Raw genomic sequence first — 23351 nt, 5'->3', positions numbered from 1 at the left:
ATACTTTTAGTCAGCAAACAGTAAGGTTTCGAGAAATGTCTAAGCAGTTTCTCCATGACCAGTTGTGAGATTTGGCTGAAGACTGTTGTTTCTTTGCTTATTTTTTTCTTCTGAAGTGACAGATAACAGGAACAGTGAAAACCACTGCAATATTTCCTTTCCTCTTTTTGCAGACTTTCTCCATTCTCTACACCTAAATGCTTATGACAGACTTTTATTTTATGTTTTGTATTAAAGAGCGATTTATGATTAAATGTTAATGAAATAGAATTTTCACTGTGCTTTCATTATATTCTACTAGTTTGAACATTTTTCAAAGCAGCACACCAAAACCCACTGTTTTCTATGAATAAATAATAAAAAGCTTGTCTGTACATTATCATTCATGCATTCTCTAGTTGCCCCATTGGTAATTTGTCTGCCAGCGTAAAGTGGGCACTTCACATTAAACAGACCTTAACTAAAGCTAAAATTAATGTTATGATTCTAAGTAGTTCTACTTCCCAAATCTATAAAATGAAGCCAGTTGTACAGAAATCCTCGCTGAATCTGGTCACACAAAAAAATCTCAATGTTCTACAAGTAAAGGATTTTAAGTGCTTTCTGCATCATTGCCCAAAATGTTCCAGAGGAACCTTATCAGCATTTGGGAGGTGTGCTTATAAACACAACTCTAAAAGGGTGCTGTGTTGCAATACAAGTTGTCAGTGAAATTGAGACTAAAAAGCTTAGCAATGTATTTATTTTTAAAGAATAAGAAATTGAAGGGGAAAGGTAGGTGGCAGTTGCTAGGGAGTAGAAGGTACTATTCACTTAAGCCTAATGTTTGTTTATAGTGGGTGGGTGGGGGAAACAATAGTTAAAGAAACTGTTATAAAAAGGGAACAGTGTCAAATCCTTTTGTTCTTGTAACTTAAATCCACATGAAAGTAGCCCTACTTTCTTTTCAAAGTCTAGGGGAGCTGCAGGGAGGAGGAGTGGTACCCTGGGACATGAGCACTTCTAGAAGCTTGTTGCAGAAAACTGAGATGGCAGATAAACAGCCTTCAGACCACAGTTCGCTCCCTTCTGACGCTTGACTCCAACAGGGAACAGAACCTAGTCTCCACAGAAATACAAAATACAAGGAAAACATGTACCGCTGCTACAGGCTCCCTTTACATTTATGTCATGTTGCACCTGTTTGTAAGGTTTTAAAGCAACAGTTGTAAATTACCCCAAAATGTGAAAGTTAATTTGGAAAATGGCCTCGTGTGAGTTTTATAAAGCTAGCTTTGAAGGTGTGTGTGTGTCAGGAGCTGTCTCTTGGGAGTAAACTGGCTGACATAATGGAGTAAGATAGCTTTTAGGGGAGTTTGGTAAGCTGAAGAAAGACTACAAGATGCTTGTAAAAAATATTTTTTCCCAGATTGCAAAAACTTTTTTTTTTCCTATCCCATCTTCAGAGAAGAAATATTAGATTGCACACTCTGTAGAATAAAGATAAATTTAGCATTTGTTGATGTCCTAGAAGGTATAGAAAGGTGGGTGAACCAGTACAAAGTTTGGGACTTTATAGCAGTATACAGGAACAGGTGAGAATGCATGCCTTCCCACAGGTACAGTCCATATAAAATTATCAGGACAGGGTCTGGCTGAAGTGATATGAGCTCTGCTTTGGAAAAGGGTCTGTGCATTTGAACTGCGATGCGGACCTTGGATATATGGATGGTGGCTATGCTATGGAAATCTGTGAAGCATGTTCCATCTTATTTATGTCATTTCTACAACCCGCATAATCTCCCTTCCATTCCAGTATCTGATTCTTTCTACTGATTTTCACAGTGACTATCATCTTAGTTCACTTTTTTCCAATATTTTCTCCCTTTTGTATCTTCCCAGCTTCACTGAAGTAGTTCCCAATATTCCATGCCGTTGGCTTTCTTGGTTGCCATCACTATATAAGAAGAGATGTTGAGAAGTTATTGAACTGTTGCAAACATCTAGCCTGACTCAAAGCTTTTCAAAAGAAAATTTTGCATTGCAGAGTTCATTGCAAAGGTCTGTTGCTATAAGTAGTAATAATATTACTTAAAAGTGAGTTAGGAATCTTACCTTAAAAGACAAAGTAAATAAGGTAACTGCTACATTTAGGTATAGTGACAGTCCAGCGTAGTTTCAGCTTCTTTCCTTGTGTGTTTCAACACAGGGAAAGAGTGACTTGTGTTTCTTTGTTGAAATGGTAAAGCTCCAGGTGTTTTTCCCAGGTATTTAGAAGTACATACCAATACATAATAAACAAGAGGAGCAGAAGTGCAGTAAAAACATTGTAAATTCTTTTAAAGATTAAATCAGTCCAAAAGAGTTGATAGAATAAGGAAAAATCTACTTTGTGTAATGATGTAAATACCAAGAGATACTCTTGTGTGTATAATGGAAACAGAAAAAGTGACTTCATAACCATTTCCCCTAGGTGGGTTTTTTTCATTTCATGGGTTTAAAAAAAATTAAGTTGAAGATCTAGGTAATTTTTGAAAGATGTACTGTATTACAAATGTCAGAAATTGTTCCATTCCATCTACATAGAGGGGAGCTCCTTGCCCTATTTAGTTCAATTAATAATGAACGTTAACAAATTACATTGTTTATTACATTTTTTTATCTTGTATGTCCAGCACTTGAGCAGGCAGGTGGAAACAGTCTAGCTGTATTTTACTGACAAATTTCTCTGGGTATACAGTGTGACTGTTATGAAGGTATAATTAGATAAGTGAATTGTTTTTCTATAATATATCTTCTGCTGTTTTCATGTATGATCTTATGACGGATGAGCATTATCTACCTGCTTTCCTGGAACAGCAGATTGTGTTTCTTTGTACAGGGGATGTTAAGTGAATTAAGCATATGAGCAGCAAGCCCATTTGCTTAGGGAGGCTGGTGTTTAGACAAGGAGGTTATGGCAGGATACGGAGCAGTCTGGAGGAAAAATACTGTGGATGTAACCATTCTGGTAGAAGAACTAAATTGAAATGGGGACACTACTGTTAATTCATGTGTAATTACATTCCTTTGTTGTTAAAAATTAAATCTTGGGCAAGAGCAAGGTTTGAGCCTGGAATTGTTTTGAAGCAAATTTGAGCTGATGCCTTTTCCAAAACCTTTGGAGATTGCCAGGGTGTAGTCACCATGAGGTAGTTGCCTGATGGACACGGTTATGTTCTTTTATGATCTAACTTTTCTGTGAGTTTATAAGCACCTTTCATCATGCAGGTTATTTACAAAATATCACCTATTGCAAGGTTTTGCTTCTCTTCTTTTCTTTTCCCCACTAAACCACAGTTTGGTGGAAGGATTCACCATGCATTGCTCTTTCATGTGCAATCTCCAGGTCAGCCATCAGGAATTCCTTGCTCTTTGGGACTGGCATTTAAATCTGCACAAAAATCTTTGCAGTTCATCGTACCTAATGTGATCACTACCGTAGGACCAGAGGGCCCAAAGCCCTCCTTGCAGAAGTAATTCTGCAGGAGTCTCAGCAGGGATACGGGTTGCAAGGCCTTGAGATTGTGCATACGTTCTCTGCAACATGGTAGCATCCTGCAGCATTTCCCTCTGTAAAGTACATTTTAAAATGGTTTTACGTTTCACATAATGATTATTCTTTCAACAGCTCTGCCTCCCTCTCCCTGCCCCCCCTGATGTTTTTAACTGCATTTTTTATTTGAGGAATTCCCTTTCATTAGGAACTATGGAATTATTGCATCTGAAGAGTACTCCTCTTTTTGCTCTTTTCCATCAGTGTGCCAGTCTGACGGATCTATTTTAGATGTCAGTCATTCATATTTCTACCCCAGGCTGTAAGTTCATCTTTTCACGGGAGTATCAGTTCAGACATTTTTTCAACTGCTTGTTTCTTCGGTGCTTGTCCCTCCCTTGTCCCCCGTTGTACTGGTACATAATTCAAAATACTGGACTTTGTTATTTCAACTGAGAGGTGGCATACCGGTACGATGCCCGAGTCTGGCATCCTTCATACAGGCTGTAACATGCAAAAATTATCATGATAGCTTTTTCTGTGTTTGCAGACAAATGAAGCTTAATATCTCTGCCCAGGCTCCGAATTACCTATGAGATTCTTTATTTAATCATTTCAGTCTGCGTTGCTCATGGCTTTTCAACCTCTATTAGGCTTCCTGTCAGAGAGTGCCAGCATGACAGAACAACAAGGTTCTCTGACTGGCTGGCTCGGTACTTTATTGTGTGTCGTCCTTACTGTATTTGTGGGATTTATCATTATTTCACTACAGATATTCACAATTTTTTTTAAGTTCTCCATTAACCCTGAAAAATTACAGAATTGGGTTAAGAATTAAAAGGCATCCTTGTCCTGAAACAACTCTGCAGGGCATAAATAAGTAACAAGTGGATTGGTTTTCAGTCAAAATGAATCAGCTGAGATCAGCTTCCCTGTGAAAAATCTAGTTGAGTTTTTACAGATACCTGTAGGGTTATATTTCTCCCCTCTTAAGTTATACAGGAATTTAGATTACCTTGAATCAGTGATCATAGGCTGAATCAATCTCTGAAATTATAGGTCGTCCTGAACCCTTTGAGAAGATGAAAATGTATGGGATTCTGTGTTAGAGAAAATGTATTTGGTCTGTGTTTTTACAGTATATATTTAGGATGACACTGGGTTGATTAGATGATTTCCTGAAGCCACAATTTAGTTCTTCAGGGTCCGACTATGTCATTTTTTTAAAAATACAATGTTCAGAAAGAAGCTGTATTCATATTTATGGTTGTTGATTCACAATAATTCCAGACTAGATAGAGGTGGATATTTAAAGAACATAACAGCCGATTGGAGATGTTGAGAAAATACTGCTTGCAGTTTCGTTTTTAAATTTATTTTTTTTCTTTTATATGTCAGTCCATGATAAATATGTGTTTACAGGTACTATTGTCAGGTATGTTATAATTATACCTTGTACAGATACAAGGTTGTAGTTTTCATAATAAGTAACTCCAGTATAAGTTGTACTGTGGCATAATTAACCATCACTTTTGTTTTTCAACATCTTGTTACTTTCAGTATAAATCTTCTGGAAGGACCACAACTAAATAGGTGGTCTTAAGTAGCTTTTCTTTTTCCTCAATGTGACTTTAATTTAGGGGATAATAGGATTATTTTTTTAAAGTTCCTTAGAAAACACTCACTTTAGAGGTGAAAGGCTTTGCTTTTTGCTTCTGATAATTACAGAGTTCAAATCTGCTCAGATTAGACTGATCTGGTCTTCCCACTTGATGTCTTTCACACTGCACACTAAATGTCTTCACTCGGCCTTTTTGCCTCTCTCTCATCAATGCAGTGTCTTATTCCTTACCTGGTAGCTTATAAGGAGGTGACTGAAGGAGCTCCACTGAATGCTCTTTCAGAAGTTTGGCCATATATTCTGAGTTGTGTTCTCTCTTTAACATCTGGCAAGCGTGAAATTTTAGAGTTGAGTGTTTTCACTGGGATGTTGAGCATTCCCTTACGTGGTTTCCTGCAAATCCCTTATTTTTCATCAGCTTAGCAGTGCTGGCTGGTAAGTGCTGGTCTTCAGCCTGCTTAGCTTTGCGTGAACCCCATGTGCCAAATTTTTAGTCTGTGCCCTGCCATGTGGTCGATGAAGTCTTTTGGCTGTGGTCACCGGGGTAGCTCCTTCCAGGGCTTCCCTATTGAGAGACTTGCAAACAAGCTGGGAAGGCAGTGAGGAAAACTGACAGCTGTGAGGTCAATCCCGCAGCTTCGGCAGTTAGTGTGTGAAAAGGTCCTATGGTAGCATTGGTGATGATGCTTTGATATTAATCTTGAATACCTCTAAAGTCTTCTGTATTATTAAACCGATAGTGGTGATGTTTGTTAATGGTACTGCTATGGGAAGGTAACGAGACACCTTTAGAGCCCTCTGGCAGAAATGTTGCAGGATCTCCTGCTGTTATTTCTGAAAGAGCCTGGTAACAGAAAACATCGGGAGGTCTCAGGAGAAATTAGGCAAGATAATGTGATTGCTGAAAAATTAACACAAGTGGCAGCTGTACGATAAAAGCTTTAAAAAGTTTTTTCAAACTGAATAAAGTAAAGAGAAAAACTAAAAGCAACTCCTCGGGCAGGGCTGCAGCAGATGCATTGTATCTGCTGAGGCTTAGTCCTGTAGTATTTGGCATAATTTGAAAGTTGAAGTTACTTTAAAATTTATAGTTGTTTCTAAAAAATTCTTGAAAAACAACTTCAGATTCTGTTTCCTGAAAGTGCAAAAGTTCCACTAAGTACAGTAGGTTTCCTTGTTTTCATGTGTTAATTCTGGTATTCTAAAAGCGTGCAAATGGCATTTGTCTTTGGATTTACAAAAACTCTAGATATTCAGGGTTTGAATTATTTAAACTCCCACAACACATGCACTTTTGCTTTTCAAGCTTGAGTTATAATTTAATTAAAAACTTCTGGTGCATCGCTAGCTATTTAAATATTAAAATGTTCCATGGATCACTTTCGATTATCTACCGTCATGAAATTCCTGAAGATGTCAGATTTTTAAGATTCCCAAAGTTGCACTTGGAATTGTCTGTTGATGCAAAGGGGACTGTGATAATTACATACATCCATTAGTATCAGCAGAGGAGATAAACTTTGGGGAGGCTTAATGGGCATGTCTCAGTGACAGCTAGCAAAGAACATTTGGCATGATTAAGGATGGATTTGAATGTACTTGAAAATATACTCTCATTATGGACGCCCAGTGGAAGTTGCACTACAAATGTTAAATTCCCCAGAAGAAGAGTTGTGTGGCAGGGAAGCTTTGAAATCCACTGTGGCCGTCATCCAAATTACTCTCTTCTCTTTGTGTCTTTCTGCTGTCAGATTCACTTTGTGATGCCCAACTTGGCTCCCTGCATCTTTGAAAAGAGGCAACCTGTTGGTTTCTGTGTTTCAGATTGTCCGAAGATACATCAAGGACTGGCTTGAAAGGAAGAAGCCTCCATTTGGCACTATCAGCAGCTGTGTGCTCCTGATGATCATCTACACAACATTCTGTGATACTTTCGCCAATCCAAATATTGACCTTGATAAATTTAGCTTGATTATAATAGTGTTCATAAGTAAGTTCAGCCTTAAAGCATCTCTTTTATCTGTGTTTCAGGTGTGTAATGAGCTGTATGTACTGGAAATGGTGGGGCTGTAGGGATACTGACACAGGGCTAGAGCTTGTACTTTTAATGTGTCTAGTAAACCAGATTACCAGACTTCTTAGGGGCGGGATGCTTTTAGGGGATTGAGTAAGCATTTAGAGAGGGATGAAGCCTGCTGTTTAGGTGTGCCTGAGATTGCTCAGTGGTCCTCCCTTTCTAAAGGGGCATGGTATTACTTTCCAAGTGTTTACGACTATTCTGTTTTGGCTTCTTTGTTATTAAACAACCATAAATGCACAGATGCTGAATTCCAAACAGAAAGGAAAGATTTGGGTTTGAGCTGTAACTCAAAACGCTGTTATAACTTAAATAGTTCTTCCTTACCATATTATAAACCTAGAAACTAGTTGGGAGTTTGAATGTGTTGATATATTTCTGTGGATGAACACATTTCTTGCAGAGTTTGTTTTAGAAGCACTGTAGTCATTCAGCCCTAAATAACATACACATGAGAATAGACTGCTGGTATCCTTGCCATCAGTTAAAAATACACTTACAGATCACCACCTCCCAGGGAAGGGCAGTGGTATACAGGCACTGTCTCTTCTCCCAGTAGGAAACTCCCATCTTGCTTCAGACTGTCCAGAGGCAGGAGTTTCAATTTGCTTGGAGGGAGAGGTAACTCAGTATACTACAGTATAAATCACATCTCATACACTCTAAAAGTGTTAGTTTTCAAGAAATCAATGCATCACCTACCTTGAAGTGTGTGTATATTCATGTTTCTGTTTCATACAAATAATGTAACTTCTATAAATCCAACCTGCATGAAAGTCAGTAGGAAATTTGCCCCTGCCCTTTGTGGGTCAGGTCTTATTCTATCCTAATTGTGGCAATTTTTTGGATATGAAACACGATACGTGTGTAAAATACTACATGGAATTATAAATGGTACTGTATAAACACTTCATTCTGAAAGCAGAGAAGAAGGAAGCCATGCTATGGAGCTTTTTTTCAAAATGGAGGAAATACTTGTTTGCACAGGCACCTGGGGACCACATCCGAGATGCACTTAAATCAGTGCAGAGTTGTCAGCAAAAAAGAGGGATATGGAAATTTTCAACTCTGACAAGTCAAACAGGCAGAGAAACTCAGAATGAAGTAATTTCATGTTACTGTGCTGACCACTACTTTGGGTGTCGTGGTTTAACCCCAGCCAGCAACTAAGCACCACGCAGCTGCTCACTCACTACCCCCCCCATCCAGTGGGATGGGGGAGAAAATCGGGGAAAAAAGAAGTAAAACTCGTGGGTTGAGATAAGAACGGTTTAATAGAACAGAAAAGAAACTAATAATGATAATGATAATGCTAATAAAATGACAACAGTAATAATGAAAGGATTGGAATGTACAAATGATGCGCAGGGCAATTGCTCACCACCTGCCGACCGACACCCAGCTAGTCCCGGAGCGGTGATTCCTTGCCCCCACTTCCCAGTTCCTATACTAGATGGGACGTCCCATGGTATGGAATACACCATTGGCCAGTTTGGGTCAGGTGCCCTGGCTGTGTCCTCTGCCAACTTCTTGTGCCCTGGCTGGGCATGAGAAGCTGAAAAATCCTTGACTATAGTCTAAACACTACTGAGCAGCAACTGAAAACATCAGTGTTATCAACGTTCTTTGCATACTGAACTCAAAACATAGCTACTCAAAACTGTACCAGCTACTAGGAAGACAGTTAACTCTATCCCAGCTGAAACCAGGACATTTGGGGAAAAAATAAAAGTTCTTTTTTAGTTAAAAAGGTATGTTCTTCCTTGAACAGTTGGTGTAGAGTGGTTGCTTCCATTGCCTTTCTTGTCCTTTCTTTTATTTCTCTGCAAGACAACTCTGCATTTGTGCCATGTGTAATTATATATATCACTTGCAGTGCAATACGCTGAAAATCATTATATATACATTTTCACTGTCAGTGTGCATAACTGGAGTTTCTTAGTAAGAATATTAACATAAGCACTGAAACTGTGTGGAACATACTAGACATTTGGTTTTTTCCTAAAATATTTCTAAAACCAAAAACCAAGGAAGTTGTGGAGATGGATATGCACATTGTATTCTAGAAAAAGTTTCTGTACCACCATTGGATGGGTTGGCTGGATGTCTGTGTTGTGTTATACCAGGATGTGAAATTAGCATGAGGAGTTTGAGATGAAACTGCATTTATTATTCTGCTGATTAATGTTTTTATGTAATTTTTATGTTAATATTCTAGCCACAGCAAAATATGCACAAGGGATAATTGGTGGCAACACATGCTTATTGCTTTACAGAATTATACGTATTAAGGGATTTTTTTGTCTGTGCATATTAAATTAAAGCACTTAGTTGCAGAAAAATTGTAATTCAGGAACAATGGATAGCTTCCTTAGTTCACGAAGGAAGAATTAAGTGCATGCTGAGGTGACATTTATACATCCTAGGAAATGTATATAGGAGAATGGAAAATGTCACTGGTAATAGCTAATATCCCTGCCACATTTCCCAGTTGTAAACTGGGGACAAAATCAAATGTGTTGTCTTGGCTTACACTACCCCATGGGACACATTAGCCTTATTGCGTTCACAAGTTTTGCAAGGAAAAGGGAGAGGACCCACCCCAGATTCTGCTGCAAGTAAAAGCCCTTCCCCCATAACCCACAAACACTCTCAGAAAAGGTCTGTGCAGGTCACAGGGTTTCTCCTCCAGCTCTGTGGGGAGTTCCTGCAGTTCTGCACGATGCTCGGTCTCTGCAGTCCCAGCAGCTACTCACAGCACAGCGGGGAAGCTGCCGGCTTCTCGCCACGTCTCCACCGACCAAGGGTGGGCTCTGTGAATCCCACAGCCCCTGTGGGTGTCAGGAGAGCTGGCGGAGAGGAGAGCTCCCCTCAGGATGCTCAAAAACCATCCGCACTTACAGACCTGACTGAGCTTGAACGAAAGCGGCTTTGTCTGATGTACACTGCCCAGTTCAGGAATTAGCCTTTGTATCAGAGGGAATTAAAATGTCTGTGATGATCTTCTCTTAATAGTGATCATTCATCAAGAGACTAAATATACCCAGTGCACAGGAATATTTATTGTGATCACGGTTACACATTGTACTTTCTCCTGTTAAATAGAAAGGGACTAAATTTAAATACTTAGCAACCAGAGCATGTCTGAGAGATTTTATATTGTCAACTCAATAAGCAAAACTAGCACAAACAGATGTGCAGCATGCAGTAGTGAACTTTCCTGCCATTCATTGTGTCAAGAAATACTTGATTGAGAAGAGTTACCTCAGAAAGAACTTGTGTAGCCATGATATTAGTTCTAGCTTTCTTGGATGTGATGATACTTACTGTTCTTTCAGACAGTCTTTAAAAGGTTGTCTGTCATTGGATTTCTCTGGATAGACTTGGTCCAGCCTAGCTTCTGACCTGTGTAGGAGGACAAAAGGCATGTACACAGCAATTGCAGAGATTTAAGTGATCTTTACTTGTGTCATCTAAGTCTAATTTTGACTTGTTTCTCTTTCAGTATTTTCTGTTCAGATGAGCTTCATGTTTTTGACTTTCCTCTTCTCTACAAGGTAATTGAATGTGTTGAACCTTTGAATATTTGTTTTGTGTGATATCTTTGGCTTGGGTGATACAGTTTATGCAAATCTGTAAGGGCAGGTTTCTGAATAGGGGTGACCTCATTTTCATATTTCATATTGTCCTTACTGCATTTTCTCTGTTAGAGTTGCATAGGCTAAGAGAGCAGGACCTGAATTCTGTCCTTTCTTGTGTGTTAATTACAGAGTTGTTAAATCTCAATCAATCACTGCTATACCTCATCCACTGAAAAAAATGGATTTGCACAGATGTCACTGAAGGTATAATTTGCCCTGCAGACATGCTGATGACATATGAGAGAGAGAACTCAGTTTGACTTTTTACATCTCAAGATACATTTGCTGGGCTGGCAATTCAGTCTTCTCTGTATATGTCAAATTTGTTACATTTATATGGTGATTCTTAAAAGACAGTTGTCCTGAACTAATGTTTGGTAGAGCTATTTTTTTTTCCTTTTAAATATCAACCAGGAAGAACTGTTGTACATTCACTTCTCAAAAAATAGTACTGTGAGAATGGTGTTAGCCAATGGCTTAGTGCATCACTGGAGCTGGTCAGATTATCCACCATTGTCCTCTCACTTAGGCTTACTGGAGTATTTTTCTCAGCAGCACTCTGCTGAATGGGAAATGCCACAATACAGCAGACTCCAGACATATGCTTTATATAAATTATACAATATCCGTAAGGGAGAATCACAAAGAAGGGTGCAATGTCTTAGAGCTACTTGTGCTTTTTTAGCGCCACAGAAAATTTCTCTGTGACAAGATCACACCCTGACCTTAGAAGGCATTTTTAAATAACGTTTGAACTGCTAGACCTAACCTGGGGGGAAGATATGTCCCAACTCTAAAATCTAAAATGTCATAAGTAGGAACCAACTCAGTGTGGTAAATATTTAGAATCTCATAAAATGATTCCTAATTTGAACCAAAGGGTGATCCGTTGGCCACCTCTGTATAACCTCTCTCTGTATGTCATTTTTCCATCCTTCCTGGCCTTACTTCCAGTGTGTAAACCCTTAGATGCAGTTTTTCTCTGAAGTGGAAGATAACTATGTATTCTAAGCAGTGCTCAGTGTAGACTCAATATACTATCTAAATTGAGCATTTTGTTACCATTACATACTAAGAAAAGAAATCATAGGTCATTCTCTTTTTTCCAGAGGCAAGCTAGCCACTGCTGTATTATAGCATGTTTGCAAAAATAACCTTGGCTGGAATAAAGTTGTGTCCTACATACCATGTGCCCAGAATTCGTCTCCTTCACACGGGAGCACGTTCATTAGAGAGTTTGCCACAACTGAGAAACAATTCTGCTTTTTAAAAAAAATAAAAATCAAACACTACTGTTCATTTGTGGGTAGAATTATTTCTGTCACTAGACCTGATCAAAGTGATGTGAATGTGCATATGGATCCTCAAAGTAATGTATTTGATCAATGATGTTTTAAGAAGGTTTTTGTTATCAGAGGTTATTAAAACTCTTTCTTTTCTAGGAATAACTCTAGTTTCACACCAGCAGACACAGTGGCTATCATTTTCTGTTCCACACACAAATCCCTCACCCTGGGTAAGTCAGGAGATAAGCTTTTGAGCAAAACAACAGTAACATTCATACCTTGCTGTGTTGGAAAAAAACATGCTGTTGGTTGCTGGCTTTTCTGCTTAAATGGTTTTGGGTTTAGTGTGACAAGTAATGCTACCAGTATGATACTAATAGAGGGATAATATTCTTGCACAGATAAAATAAATGTTTATTACAGGGCAGTCAACATAGTCTTCTCAGCTCAGATTTTAGTGGTTATACAGTAAGAACACCTTATTTATGGAAAGCTGGATTTTTCTTTCTGTTCTTATTCTGTTCTGTTGCCTAATCCAATATTGATAAAATTTCAGGTTTGTTACTGAAAAGATTGTAAGGTATATCTGCCCAGTCTCACAGTAAAATCGTACACCTAAAAGCTGGGATGTACAAGTGAAAATCAAAGCATGTAGTGTATTCAGAAACCACAAATAGACAATACTGTCTTTTGCTTAACATGAGCAAAATGTATGTGTTTCTTTTAAGGCTGCAGATATTTTGGATAGTTTTATTTATTAGAATTCATTTATCAAAACATCATTGAGATATTTGTCACTTATGACCCCTTAGTGATAATAAGATGTTCTGATGGAAATTCACAAAATACTGCTAAATCAGTTATGCTTACAGCCACTTGCTCCTGCTTCATCCATTATGTTCAGTCAGTGAAATGTCTAGAGTATTTTCTTACTGTTTTTCAAAATATGAAAACATGTGTTTGATAAAGCATATGTGACTGAATATATGCCTTTTCAAGACTGTATCTGTCAAAGAGAAACACAGCTAGTGTCAATAACAAAGGTAAGAACTCAGCCTGAAACAGGGGAAGAACAAGTCGGGACTTAGGTGAGATGTTTTCCGAGTCAGTTTAATATAGCGAAACTCATCTCAGGGTTCTTTGCTTCAGCCAGGCCTGTGCTGCAGAACTGTTAGCAAGTGCCCTTCAAAGTCTGTGGGAAGTGAAGGAGTTCCTGAAGACAAGAAAAAGGCAAACATAATGCCTCTTTTTCACAATGGAAACGAGGAGGGGACGAGGAGTTATAGATCAGTGAGTTTAACTTCATTTTGTAGAAAACTACTGAAACAAATAATTAAATTATTTTAACAGTGTAGGAAGAAAAAAGGAAATTAGTAACAGCCCCATAGATTTGTCAAATTCTTATCATACCAAACTAACCTAATTTCCTTTCACACAAGGTCCTGTTGCAGAGAAGTAGCAGAAGTTGTATAGCTTGAGAACATTATGGCTTTTGACATTTGCATGATGTTTTGGGCTCCACAATTCAAAAATTATGTGGACCAAGTGGAAAGAGATCGGAGGAGAGTGCCATGAATGATCATAGATCTCAAAAATGTGACCCCAGAGGAAGGTTGAAACAACTGGTATTGTGAGAGAAGACAGCCTGAAATGCAGTAGTGATCTTCAAAAGGTTGATGCAAAGAAGGAAGAAAGTAACTCTTTCACACTGGTCTTTGAAAAGGGAAGGACTTTGTTACAATGATGATGATGATTTAAGCTAATAATCAAGGAAACCTGTCTAATGTAAACCAGTTTAGCTTTGGAATATGTTGCCTATTGATTTCTTGAATCTCCTATCATTGTAGACAAGCCTCAGACAGGAATTAGCTAGAGTTGATCCTGCCTTGGAGCAGAACATAGATTAAATGACATTAGGTCTTTTTCAGCCAAATGTTCTATGAAACTGAAGCTTCAACTAATAAAGGAGCTTGTATTCAGGAGGATAGTTACACGTGTATTTATAGAAAGCAACTGCACACGTAAGTCATAACACACTACTGTACTTGCTATTTGGAGGTGCGTATAAACTTAGGACACAACTGTGATACTGCAGAAGAGAAGCTGGTGGTATTTAACAGCACAAATGTGTAAGTCTCCCCTCAGTGAAACTAGTTTTATGTATGCTCTATTGAATACTTCTGTAGCTTGCCATGACGCTAAGAAAATAAGCACAAAGCCTTTTTTTAATATTTAAGTCCTAGAGAGGCTCACCATCACGCAGAAAAAAATGAGGACTCCTCATTTCTTTTGCTCACTCCACCAAGCATCCTCATGCAGTCTGTCTTGATCTGCACCGTATGCACACAGCTGAGTTGGTTCACTTTTCTTCTGCTAGTGCGCTCTCCTTTTTATATTTTATTTTCTCCTTTAGAAGAACCTAGTTTGAAGTTCCTAGCTTGCTTGACTATTTGGCTCACATTTTCCCAATTTCAAGTTACTGCTCTCATTAGCACAGCCTGATGAGTCAGGCTTTGTATTTTGCAGCTTTCTTTGCCCAAGCACACCAATAAAAATACTTTGGCCACCTTGACTTCAGGGACTTCTACAGCTTCTCCCCAGTTATACATGCTTTTACCCTGCTAATACAGACGTCTCACAGGTAAGTGTGCAAGTTGAAATGAAACAGGCAGATGGTAGAACACAGCATTGCAGGACTGTTTCTCAGCTACAGACCATTCCGTTTGTCAGCTTCAGGACAGACTACCTTCATCCTTGAAGAGCTGGTGTCTCATGGAAAGCGAGTTTGCCTCCTAGGAGGCTAGTCACAAGATGTGATTCATTCTTAGGCTTTTCACTTTTGCACTATTTTGCCTTACTGCTGAGGGCCTGCGTTGAGACGGCTGGTTGGTTGAGACCTGTGCTTCCCTTGCTGTATTCCATCTCTGGGGCTGAGCTTTGTCAAGGTTTCTTTGGGGCTCCCAGGTTTGTCTTGCGTGGGGCCAGCAGCAGTGTGTCCTGAATTGAGCACCACCCCTGATGGGGAAAGCTCTCTTTGGCAGTCCCTGGGAGCCCGTCTTCGGTAAGCCTGGGGGCCCCGCCACTCTTGTGTGCACCCCTACGCAGTGTGTGCACTACGTAAGCGTGCCTGCTGTGTATCAGTTTCAAGCTGGCCGTTTCTGAGACCACTGGTATTTTACTCTGTTTGGTATTAGTACCAGGTCCAGATAAGATAGAGCTACATAAACACACATTTCTGTGTCAATAGTTTTACAAAGCTGTACTGCAATGAGGCATGCCCCTAAGCTCATGATGGAAACAGGAATGTTAACCAGAGCAGCTAGCACTTATTCCTTCACTGAAGGTGGAAGCAGAGTAGATCTACTTTGGTTTTAAGGACCAGCCATTTCTGAATGACAGTTAAATCTACCTACAGCACAGTCTTGTCCACCCTGATCGTAGCAGAAACAAGAACAGGCGTAGGCATTTTGGCCCTTACTCTTTTGTTGTTCTGTCACATTTCTACTTGTCCAGAGGTGTGTGCTATAAACCATGTACTGAGAAACCTTCTGTTCTCTTGCAGCGGAGAGAGTTTTTCCCTCTCCCTCTGTCATTACAATGCCTGAAAGCACACACACAGCTCAGGGTCTGGTTTCACATCCGTTGTGGAGCTCTGCTTTGTTTGTCTTCAAGATTCCAGTGGTAGTGTATAAATGACCCCCCAACACTTGTTCTTTCGCTTTGAAACTGATTTCTCTCAGCTTGGCAGGTGAAACTCCAAATAGGTACGTCTGGCCCTTTCCCTGGGGAGCTTAGAATGGCACCGACTAAAGTGGGAGAAGAGCTGACAGCTTTAAAGCTTTAGAAGTGGTAATAGGAGAGGCATGAGAAGACTTTTATAAGTCACTTTCTCCCACACCATATTATGAAACCAACTAATTCCCATGCAGTGCATGCTCATGAGGCCAACTGCCACTTCCACTGTTGAATCCATGAATAAGTGCTTGCTCTGCACAGAGATGAGTGCTGTTCCCATATGCTGGGTTTTATTTTGTAGACAGAACAGTTGACACACTTTTTGTCTCAAAGATCAGAGTGCAGGGCATGTTTGTGTAAGGACAAATTACACAGGGTAGGTGCCTTTGGTAGGAACACAAGCCGATATTTCTGCACAGAGGTGGGTGCCCTGGCACTTTTTTGAATACAGTGCATCACATATGCAGAAAAACTAATATGTATTTGTATTTCACTTAATGAGTGAAACAGGATAAAAACTTACAGGGAGTGAAGATAAATATAGTATTCACAATGCCCTCTGGCATATTCACCCACACTTTGTTCTCTTTCTCTCCTTCTCCCTACTCACATATATGCACAGTACATGTGAGCACACACATATGCGGACATTTGATGCATGGCTTTTATTAGTGCATTTGCCATTGATTGATTAGTACTTAGTATTAGTACTTCTTCTATTGATTGATTGCAGATGAAGTGACTATTTGACCTTTAATTATGAGCCTTGCTATTGAAAATGACATTGAGCTATGGCTTCACATAATCCATCTGGAAAGCCCGACATGATGCCGTTCCCTGGAGTTCATTCAGTGAGAAGAGAAGAGGCCTCAAGGAAGTGCAGAGCTATCAGTGTGGCTCATCTAAAAAAATACTGCAGTTGTTGCTTGCACTTACACAAAAGTTGCAGCCAAGTAAAGACCATTATTTTATTTTTTGCAGAGAGTGAGTTGCTAGCTAGAAGTTACAACTTCCAAAAGGAAAATGCAGGATTGTCAAAAAATATTTTCACTTTAATTCTTTGTGTTTGCTATGTAAAATTATTTTATCAGCAAAAAAATGGAGTACTGTTACCTGTTTTGGCTACCACAAGTGCAAATGTTAGTACTGTAGGTATGATGAATAGCAGATTGGTAAAAAAACAAACCAAAACAACAAAAATAACCCCACCTTATAATAAAATCAGGCTACTGTTTGTGATGGAGAGTGCATTTTTCCTCATTTTGATTTATCAGTGTGGCAGTTCTTTCACTATGGAATTCTTAAAGTAATGCAATCAAAGTTTCTAGGCTACAAAATATTTTCAGGAAAGAATAGAGTTCATTTTGCCAATAAAAGCCAAAGCGCTAACTTTTTGTATTGTTCTAATTTAATTCAAAAATTTTTTTAAAATACTCAGCTTCTTACTGCATGAGTACAGAACTGATAGTTTGTACTTGAACAATTCTTAAAAGCCTGCTGTAATGCACAAGTAGATTCACAGACAACTCAATTGTCTGTGAGTGAATCATCTAGGCTATGGATTAATCAGCCCGTGCCTTCCCCCGAGTTCCCCAGCTGCACAATGTGACAGAGTGCATCATGCTCACATATAGCTCCAATCTGCTCACAGCTATCTATAGTTTGCTCATGTTTTCTACAGATATCTCCTTACAAGATTTTTCAGAGATAAGTAATATATTTGCACAGCCTAGACCACTGCCGTTTAATATTAGCTGGGTTTTTGCTTCATCGGTTTTTTCTTACACACAAACTCTGGGAAACAGTATACTAATCAAGCGCAGACTTTTCTTACTGTGTGGTGATAATCACCTTTCTCCTTTAGATAGAAAAATGCCAAAATGTTCTAACTTGTGTTAAGATAAAAGGTAGATCATTTTGATTTTAAAAAGGAGGCATCTCTTAATAATTCTATAATAGAAAGTAAGATGGTAAAATCAGGTGCATTGCCCTAAGTGAGTATTCAGACAATACTCTGTGGTATTTTTGAAATGTGGTGGTTTTTCTCTGCTCCTGGCAGAGAATTGTCCTCTAAGGCGATTATTCATCAGGGTACTAACTGTGACTAGCTACAAATGTGTGAATAATTTTTCTGACTTTTACAAAAAGATCTAGAAAATAATCCTGGTTAATTGCTCTCTGAAAGTTTCAAAAGTAAGACTTTTTATAGCGTCTCTTTTACTTTCAAAATTTTTCTATGGGTGTTGTCAACAGTAAAGTCTCCTGTTCATCATATCATACTTCTTGGTGTTATTAGTGCTTGAATTTCCATATTTTCTTACCTGTTACAGACTTTTAGTCTCATTTCTTCCCGCAGTGTCCGATAGACCAATGTAAGTGAAAATGATCTGGCTACTCCTCTGCCTAGAATTGGTGGGTGCTGACCCTTGGGGCAGAAGAGAAGCTGATGGGAGGAATATTCTTGAAAGAATGAGAGTCTTGTGGAGGCTGTGTCTGGGCCAATATGTACCCCTCACTACCACCAGAGAGTTAGTAACTCTCTCCCATTCCTGCTTCTGAGATCCCAGGGGGCTCAGTGGCCGCTAGAACCTTTGATGAGTTTTGATACAGTGATTCTTTGGGCCAAAATGGAAAGTTTTTCTCATCATCTCAGTCTTTGGCCAGCATTTGCTTGGAAGGAGCAGCAAGTGATTGGCTGGGCTTTTTCTTCTGCTCTGTGATTCCCCTTCTCTTTGTCCTCTCTCTGTCTCTGGAAAATAAGAACTGAGGGATTTGCATTACATGAGATGATAGCAGGGAGAGCAGAAGCACCTGGATCTACTGCACTTCTCTCATGTTAGCATCTTTATTTTTTTGTAGCCCAACTTGAGGGCAGGTGGATTGCCTTTCCTAGCTCGGCAGTCTTCTAGAACCAATGTTTGGTTCTCAACAAACAATATTATCAGTCAGATTATTACCATGTAATTGACATGCTATTTCCAGTATGGTTGCCATATCAGAATATTAGCAAAACCGAAGATTTCTGTAATTGGGAATAGTATGAATGTTTCCTGCTTGCACAGACAAATCCACCAGAGGTGAGATGCCATTTTGCATGTGTAAGCATGTCTGTAATACTAAGGCCACCACTCACTTGAAGGGGCTGTCTCCACAAGAAGTCAAACTGACAGTTTTGAGTAGGCTGTGGTCGCTGGGATAGTCTGTGCCAGAGCATCTCTTTTATTTTCCCTTGCTACTCATAGATGTGGTTGGGCAAGCACCCCTTGTTTGTCTCCTTCGAACCAGAGCATCCCTAGGGGCTCTATTTTCAGGAAGGAACTGTGCTGGCAGGCCAATCTGAAAGTAGAAAATGGCATAGTCCAGTGAGTTATAGTGGCTTTTGGACACAGAGTACCTGATTCTCCCTTGGTTTTTTAAGCACAAGATTCACAGTATAGCATGTCTAATCTATTGCAGTTTACTCAATTTTGACCTCTCTGTGATTCTAGAAGGGGAAATACTAGAGTAAATTAGGGAATCTCCGTTCCTTTCTGACCTGAAATGTATGTTTCTTTGATTAGACTTAGAATGTGGCAAGAAATTCTGTACCAGCTCCCAGGGCTTCCTTTTCATCTGTATACTCTGCCAGTAGTAGGTTTTTTATTCATATTTAGAAAGTTTGCCTCCAGCAGTACTAAAATGTGCATCAGAGGACAACAGTTGTTTACTGTGTTTGAACTGAAGAATCTCACCCAGGAGATCTCATTCACTTGAAGTTTACATCTCTCAATCTCAACTTGCAGAAAGAGATCGATGAATAACAATTGTCATTTCAGAGCTGCACCTCTCCAATTATTTATTTGGTTGTGTGTCTTCCCAGATGTACACGTAATTGGATCAGACAATAAAAACCAGATTGCAGGTTTTTAATGACAGCAAGCTCATACCTCTTTATAATAAAAAAAAAAACCCAACCAAACAAAAATAAACACACATATCCATCTGTAAAATGATAATGACACAAGAGCTCTCCCTCCTCACCAAAAACAGTTAAAGTTAATTTATCTACTTTAAGAAACTACATTATATTCAGCAGACAGCTGACAGGTTACCCTTGGGAAGATCCACGTTTGGACATGACTCAAGATTATTTTTTTTTACCTCAAGCTGGCAGAAGCTACAAGTGTCACCCATACTAAAGCTGGCGAGTATTGAAGATGATGTTGAGTCTCCCTGAGAGAGTTGCATCTACATTTGCTGCTCTCAGTGCACCTTCTGGCAGCCAGTCTGAGCTGCTGACTCCAGACACTTCTAAAAGGGTGGGTGCAAAGATGTGAAAAATCAGCAGCAGTGGCAAAACTTAGAAATCTCTTATTACAGAATAGTCTTGGGAATCTGGCAGAGGGATCCTCCTCTAAAGGCTGCCATGACCACTGCAAGCACATAACCCTAGTCCATAGAATAGGAAGTAGTATCCCTCAGTATGTCTAGGTAGTGAGCTGTTTTCCCAAAATGCCTTCCCAAATGACTGGAGCATTAAAGCTTTTCTGGCCTCATATCTTCTTTTCTTGGCCACAGAAATCGGATGAAGAGAGAATTAAAAGAAAAACTATGCTAGTATTCGTAACATTTTTTCTTTATGAAAAGAAGTAAGTGTTTTCTTGTTTTACCATCTATAATGAGTTTGTGTATTGTGTTTTCCTTTGCGTCAAGGTTTCAGGAGAAAAAAAGCTTTAAAAAAATCTAATTAAAAGATAGTATGAAACAGTTTGGAGCATAATCCTTTCCTTCTTGTGCTTACAAATACAATAAGAACAACTGTAAAACATTTCTAATGGTTCTTTTAATAATATGTGTAAATAAAATCCACATAATCAAAACTTTAATGCTAAGAAATCTGAGCCTCAACTATGTGTGGAAAGGGCAGTAATGTTCAAGGAAATAATAAAACCTCAGCTTTGTGTTTTTAGGACATTTGTCAATTTCCTTGTCCAGAATTCCTTTCATTAGTAGGTCGTTTAACCTATTAAACTTTTAAAAAGTGTTGGCTGTAAGAATTATAGAGAAGGGAAGGAAGTGTTTAAATTCCATTTGTTTAGACTTCATAGCTTAGATATTGCTAGTGAATTACAAGGAAGAATTTACCCTGTGCCTTGAGTATGTTATGTGTATGAAGAGTGAACTGATATCCAAGCAATAAAAAAAGCATTAAAGTGCGAGGATCAGTGACAGTGTTGCTATGCCTGCATTGTGGTGCCAAAATAAGGATAAGTCACATTTTAAAATATGACTTATGGTGGTTCAATTCATTCTTGAATTCCCTGTTAACTAATTAATTCTACCATATTGTCAGACAGGTGGAGGTGTTTTGGAGTCTAAGGCACTAGTCTTCAGTTGTTGGTGTTAAATGTTTCATTGTTAGCAGCTGGTAAGATTGCCTATGTTGTTCATTAAACATCACTTCCAATCTGAATGCAGCCGCTGAAAACCCAGAAATAGACAAACTGTACTTTCATTCTCTTCCTCCCAGCTCCCAGCTATTACATTTTTATTTACTTAAAACTTTGATAGTATCAAGATGTGCTGTTTCCTAGTAACTGTACTTACGTTGCACTTAAATTACTGATTTCAGTGATGAGTATAGTGAGCCAGTTACCTGAAGAACAAGAGTTAGTAAAAGCATTCAAAGCTATTAGGTTTTCTTATTTTTTATTCTTGTTAGAGTCACGGCAAAAGAGATTTCTTATTTCTCTTCCTCCTTCTCCTCCTTTACTTAAATACTAGACCAGTCCAGTCTCTTACAACATAGTATGGGTCTTAATGAAATTCTTGCGTCCTAGCATAACTATATGGCCAATATGATACCACATTGCTCTGATTTAGTACAGAGCCTTCCCAATAATTCTAGTCCTCCAAAACAGGTAAGTCATTTAATGTAATGCGAGGGCTTGTTGAATATTCTGGTAATCATTGTTCTTTCCTAAGGATAGGGATGAAGATGAAAATGTTTCTGAAGATTAGGGTCCATGCAGACCTCCAAACCGAACTAGGATAGCCCTCCATTCTGCAGTTTTCCCCTGCAGCTCTTCCAGACTGCCTTAACGTCTCACCAGTCACTTGTAAAACCTCCCCCTCAGATGTTTGTTTTGACCACTTTGTGAGCCTGGTTTTTTGTTTTCCATGACACTTATCACTGACCTGAAATATGGAAACATACTGAAAAAAATTGTCTTTTTTTCTCTGAAAATATTTTAAGCACGAGTCTTCATAAGCATGTATGTGGGCAAAAAAGCAAGGGGAATGTGGACTCAACTGCTACAAACACTGCAGATCCTTCCCAATCAGAGACCAAGTATCGTATCACCTGGAGGCAGTTGTGGTGGTGCTGATGGATGATCTCTTTATACCTACTGGCAAAATTCAGATTTCCATGGCAACACTAGGCTTTGTCACCAAGGTGTGATTGAACCAAAAGTGCCAAAAAACATTGTACCATTGTAAACCATTGTCTAGCCACTGCAGATGGAATCTTACCTTGAGACTGTTATTTCCTTCTGGACAAGAGAGTAGCAAAGGTTGCCTATTATTTTTCTCAGCCTTGATTCTTTTGTAGAGTACAAAATGACCATAAGGTCTAGGATCTCTTGGTTAGGGCTAAAAGCAAAAGAAATCTCAGAGTTAGAGCTGGAGTGGGGCTGGAAAAGGACTACCAAATATTCCTCTGAGGAATTTTTCACCTGGGGAAGAGCTTGGCTGCCTGTTTTAGGCTCAGCTTCAAGTAATCTGTTCTCCCTCCAATGTAATGTGATTTCATATTACATTGGAAGGTGCTTCAGCTGAAATGGGAATACTCAGTAGCAAGCGAATATTTGTGTTGTTACGGATTGTCAGATATCATTCAGCTATTCCTGTACCCGAAAGAAACTGGTCCTGAGGAAAGAGCATTTAACTTGAGTTCAGTGCATGCTTTGGAGAGGGCATGCATATAGGAAAAAGAATCCTTAACCAGTTAATTTGTCAAAAGCATCTTCTCCTATCGTGATCTCAGTATGTTGTAACAGAGTCTGAACAAGGGCAAGAAACATCTTCTATCCCTGACTAGCCTTCACAGAGGATAGACAGTGTATATAAACTTCTTTCTCCTCAAAACTAACCATAGCAATGTGATTTGCCTGGGAAGAAACAGGGAAACCCTTAAGAAAGTTTTCAAACAAGATTAGCAGCATCCTGCTGTTCTGGTAGCTATCTGCATGAACAACCTTTTTCTAATCCTCTAAACTGGGTTTTGCCCAGATCTCACTGACCTTTCCCACCATGCAGTCACTGGGCTGCATGCAATGCTATTCTGAAACTTGGCGGTAAAGTTTCAGGTGTTCATTTGGCACTGTCTTTGCGGGGGTAAGCTCAGAAACCCCCTGCACTGGCAGCTTAGGAAGGGTTTAATGCAATATATGGCCCTCTTTACGGGCCTTTTCTCAGCTGAAAAAAACCAAATAAC

At 39.1% G+C, this 23351-nt stretch overlaps 1 protein-coding gene across 4 annotated transcripts in view; it reads left to right on the top strand.

Moving 5' to 3' along the window:
* Positions 1-23351, top strand: part of SLC10A7 (solute carrier family 10 member 7) — a 157741-nt gene that overhangs the window by 122029 nt on the left and 12361 nt on the right. For 3 of the 4 annotated variants that reach the window (XM_049815071.1, XM_049815070.1, XM_049815073.1), the window contains 3 exons: positions 6960-7125; positions 10718-10769; positions 12296-12369. In XM_049815071.1, coding sequence (XP_049671028.1) covers positions 6960-7125; positions 10718-10769; positions 12296-12369 — 292 coding nt within the window. Of the gene's footprint in view, positions 1-6959; positions 7126-10717; positions 10770-10982; positions 11058-12295; positions 12371-23351 lie in introns of those variants that run through there. The other variant, XM_049815072.1, reaches the window with a different exon arrangement.

Source organism: Accipiter gentilis, chromosome 12 (genome assembly GCF_929443795.1).
Source record: "Accipiter gentilis chromosome 12, bAccGen1.1, whole genome shotgun sequence".
In the NCBI taxonomy this organism is placed as follows: Eukaryota; Metazoa; Chordata; class Aves; order Accipitriformes; family Accipitridae; genus Astur; species Astur gentilis.
Note: the sequence above shows the minus strand (reverse complement) of the source record. Positions and strands in the feature narration are given on the sequence as shown.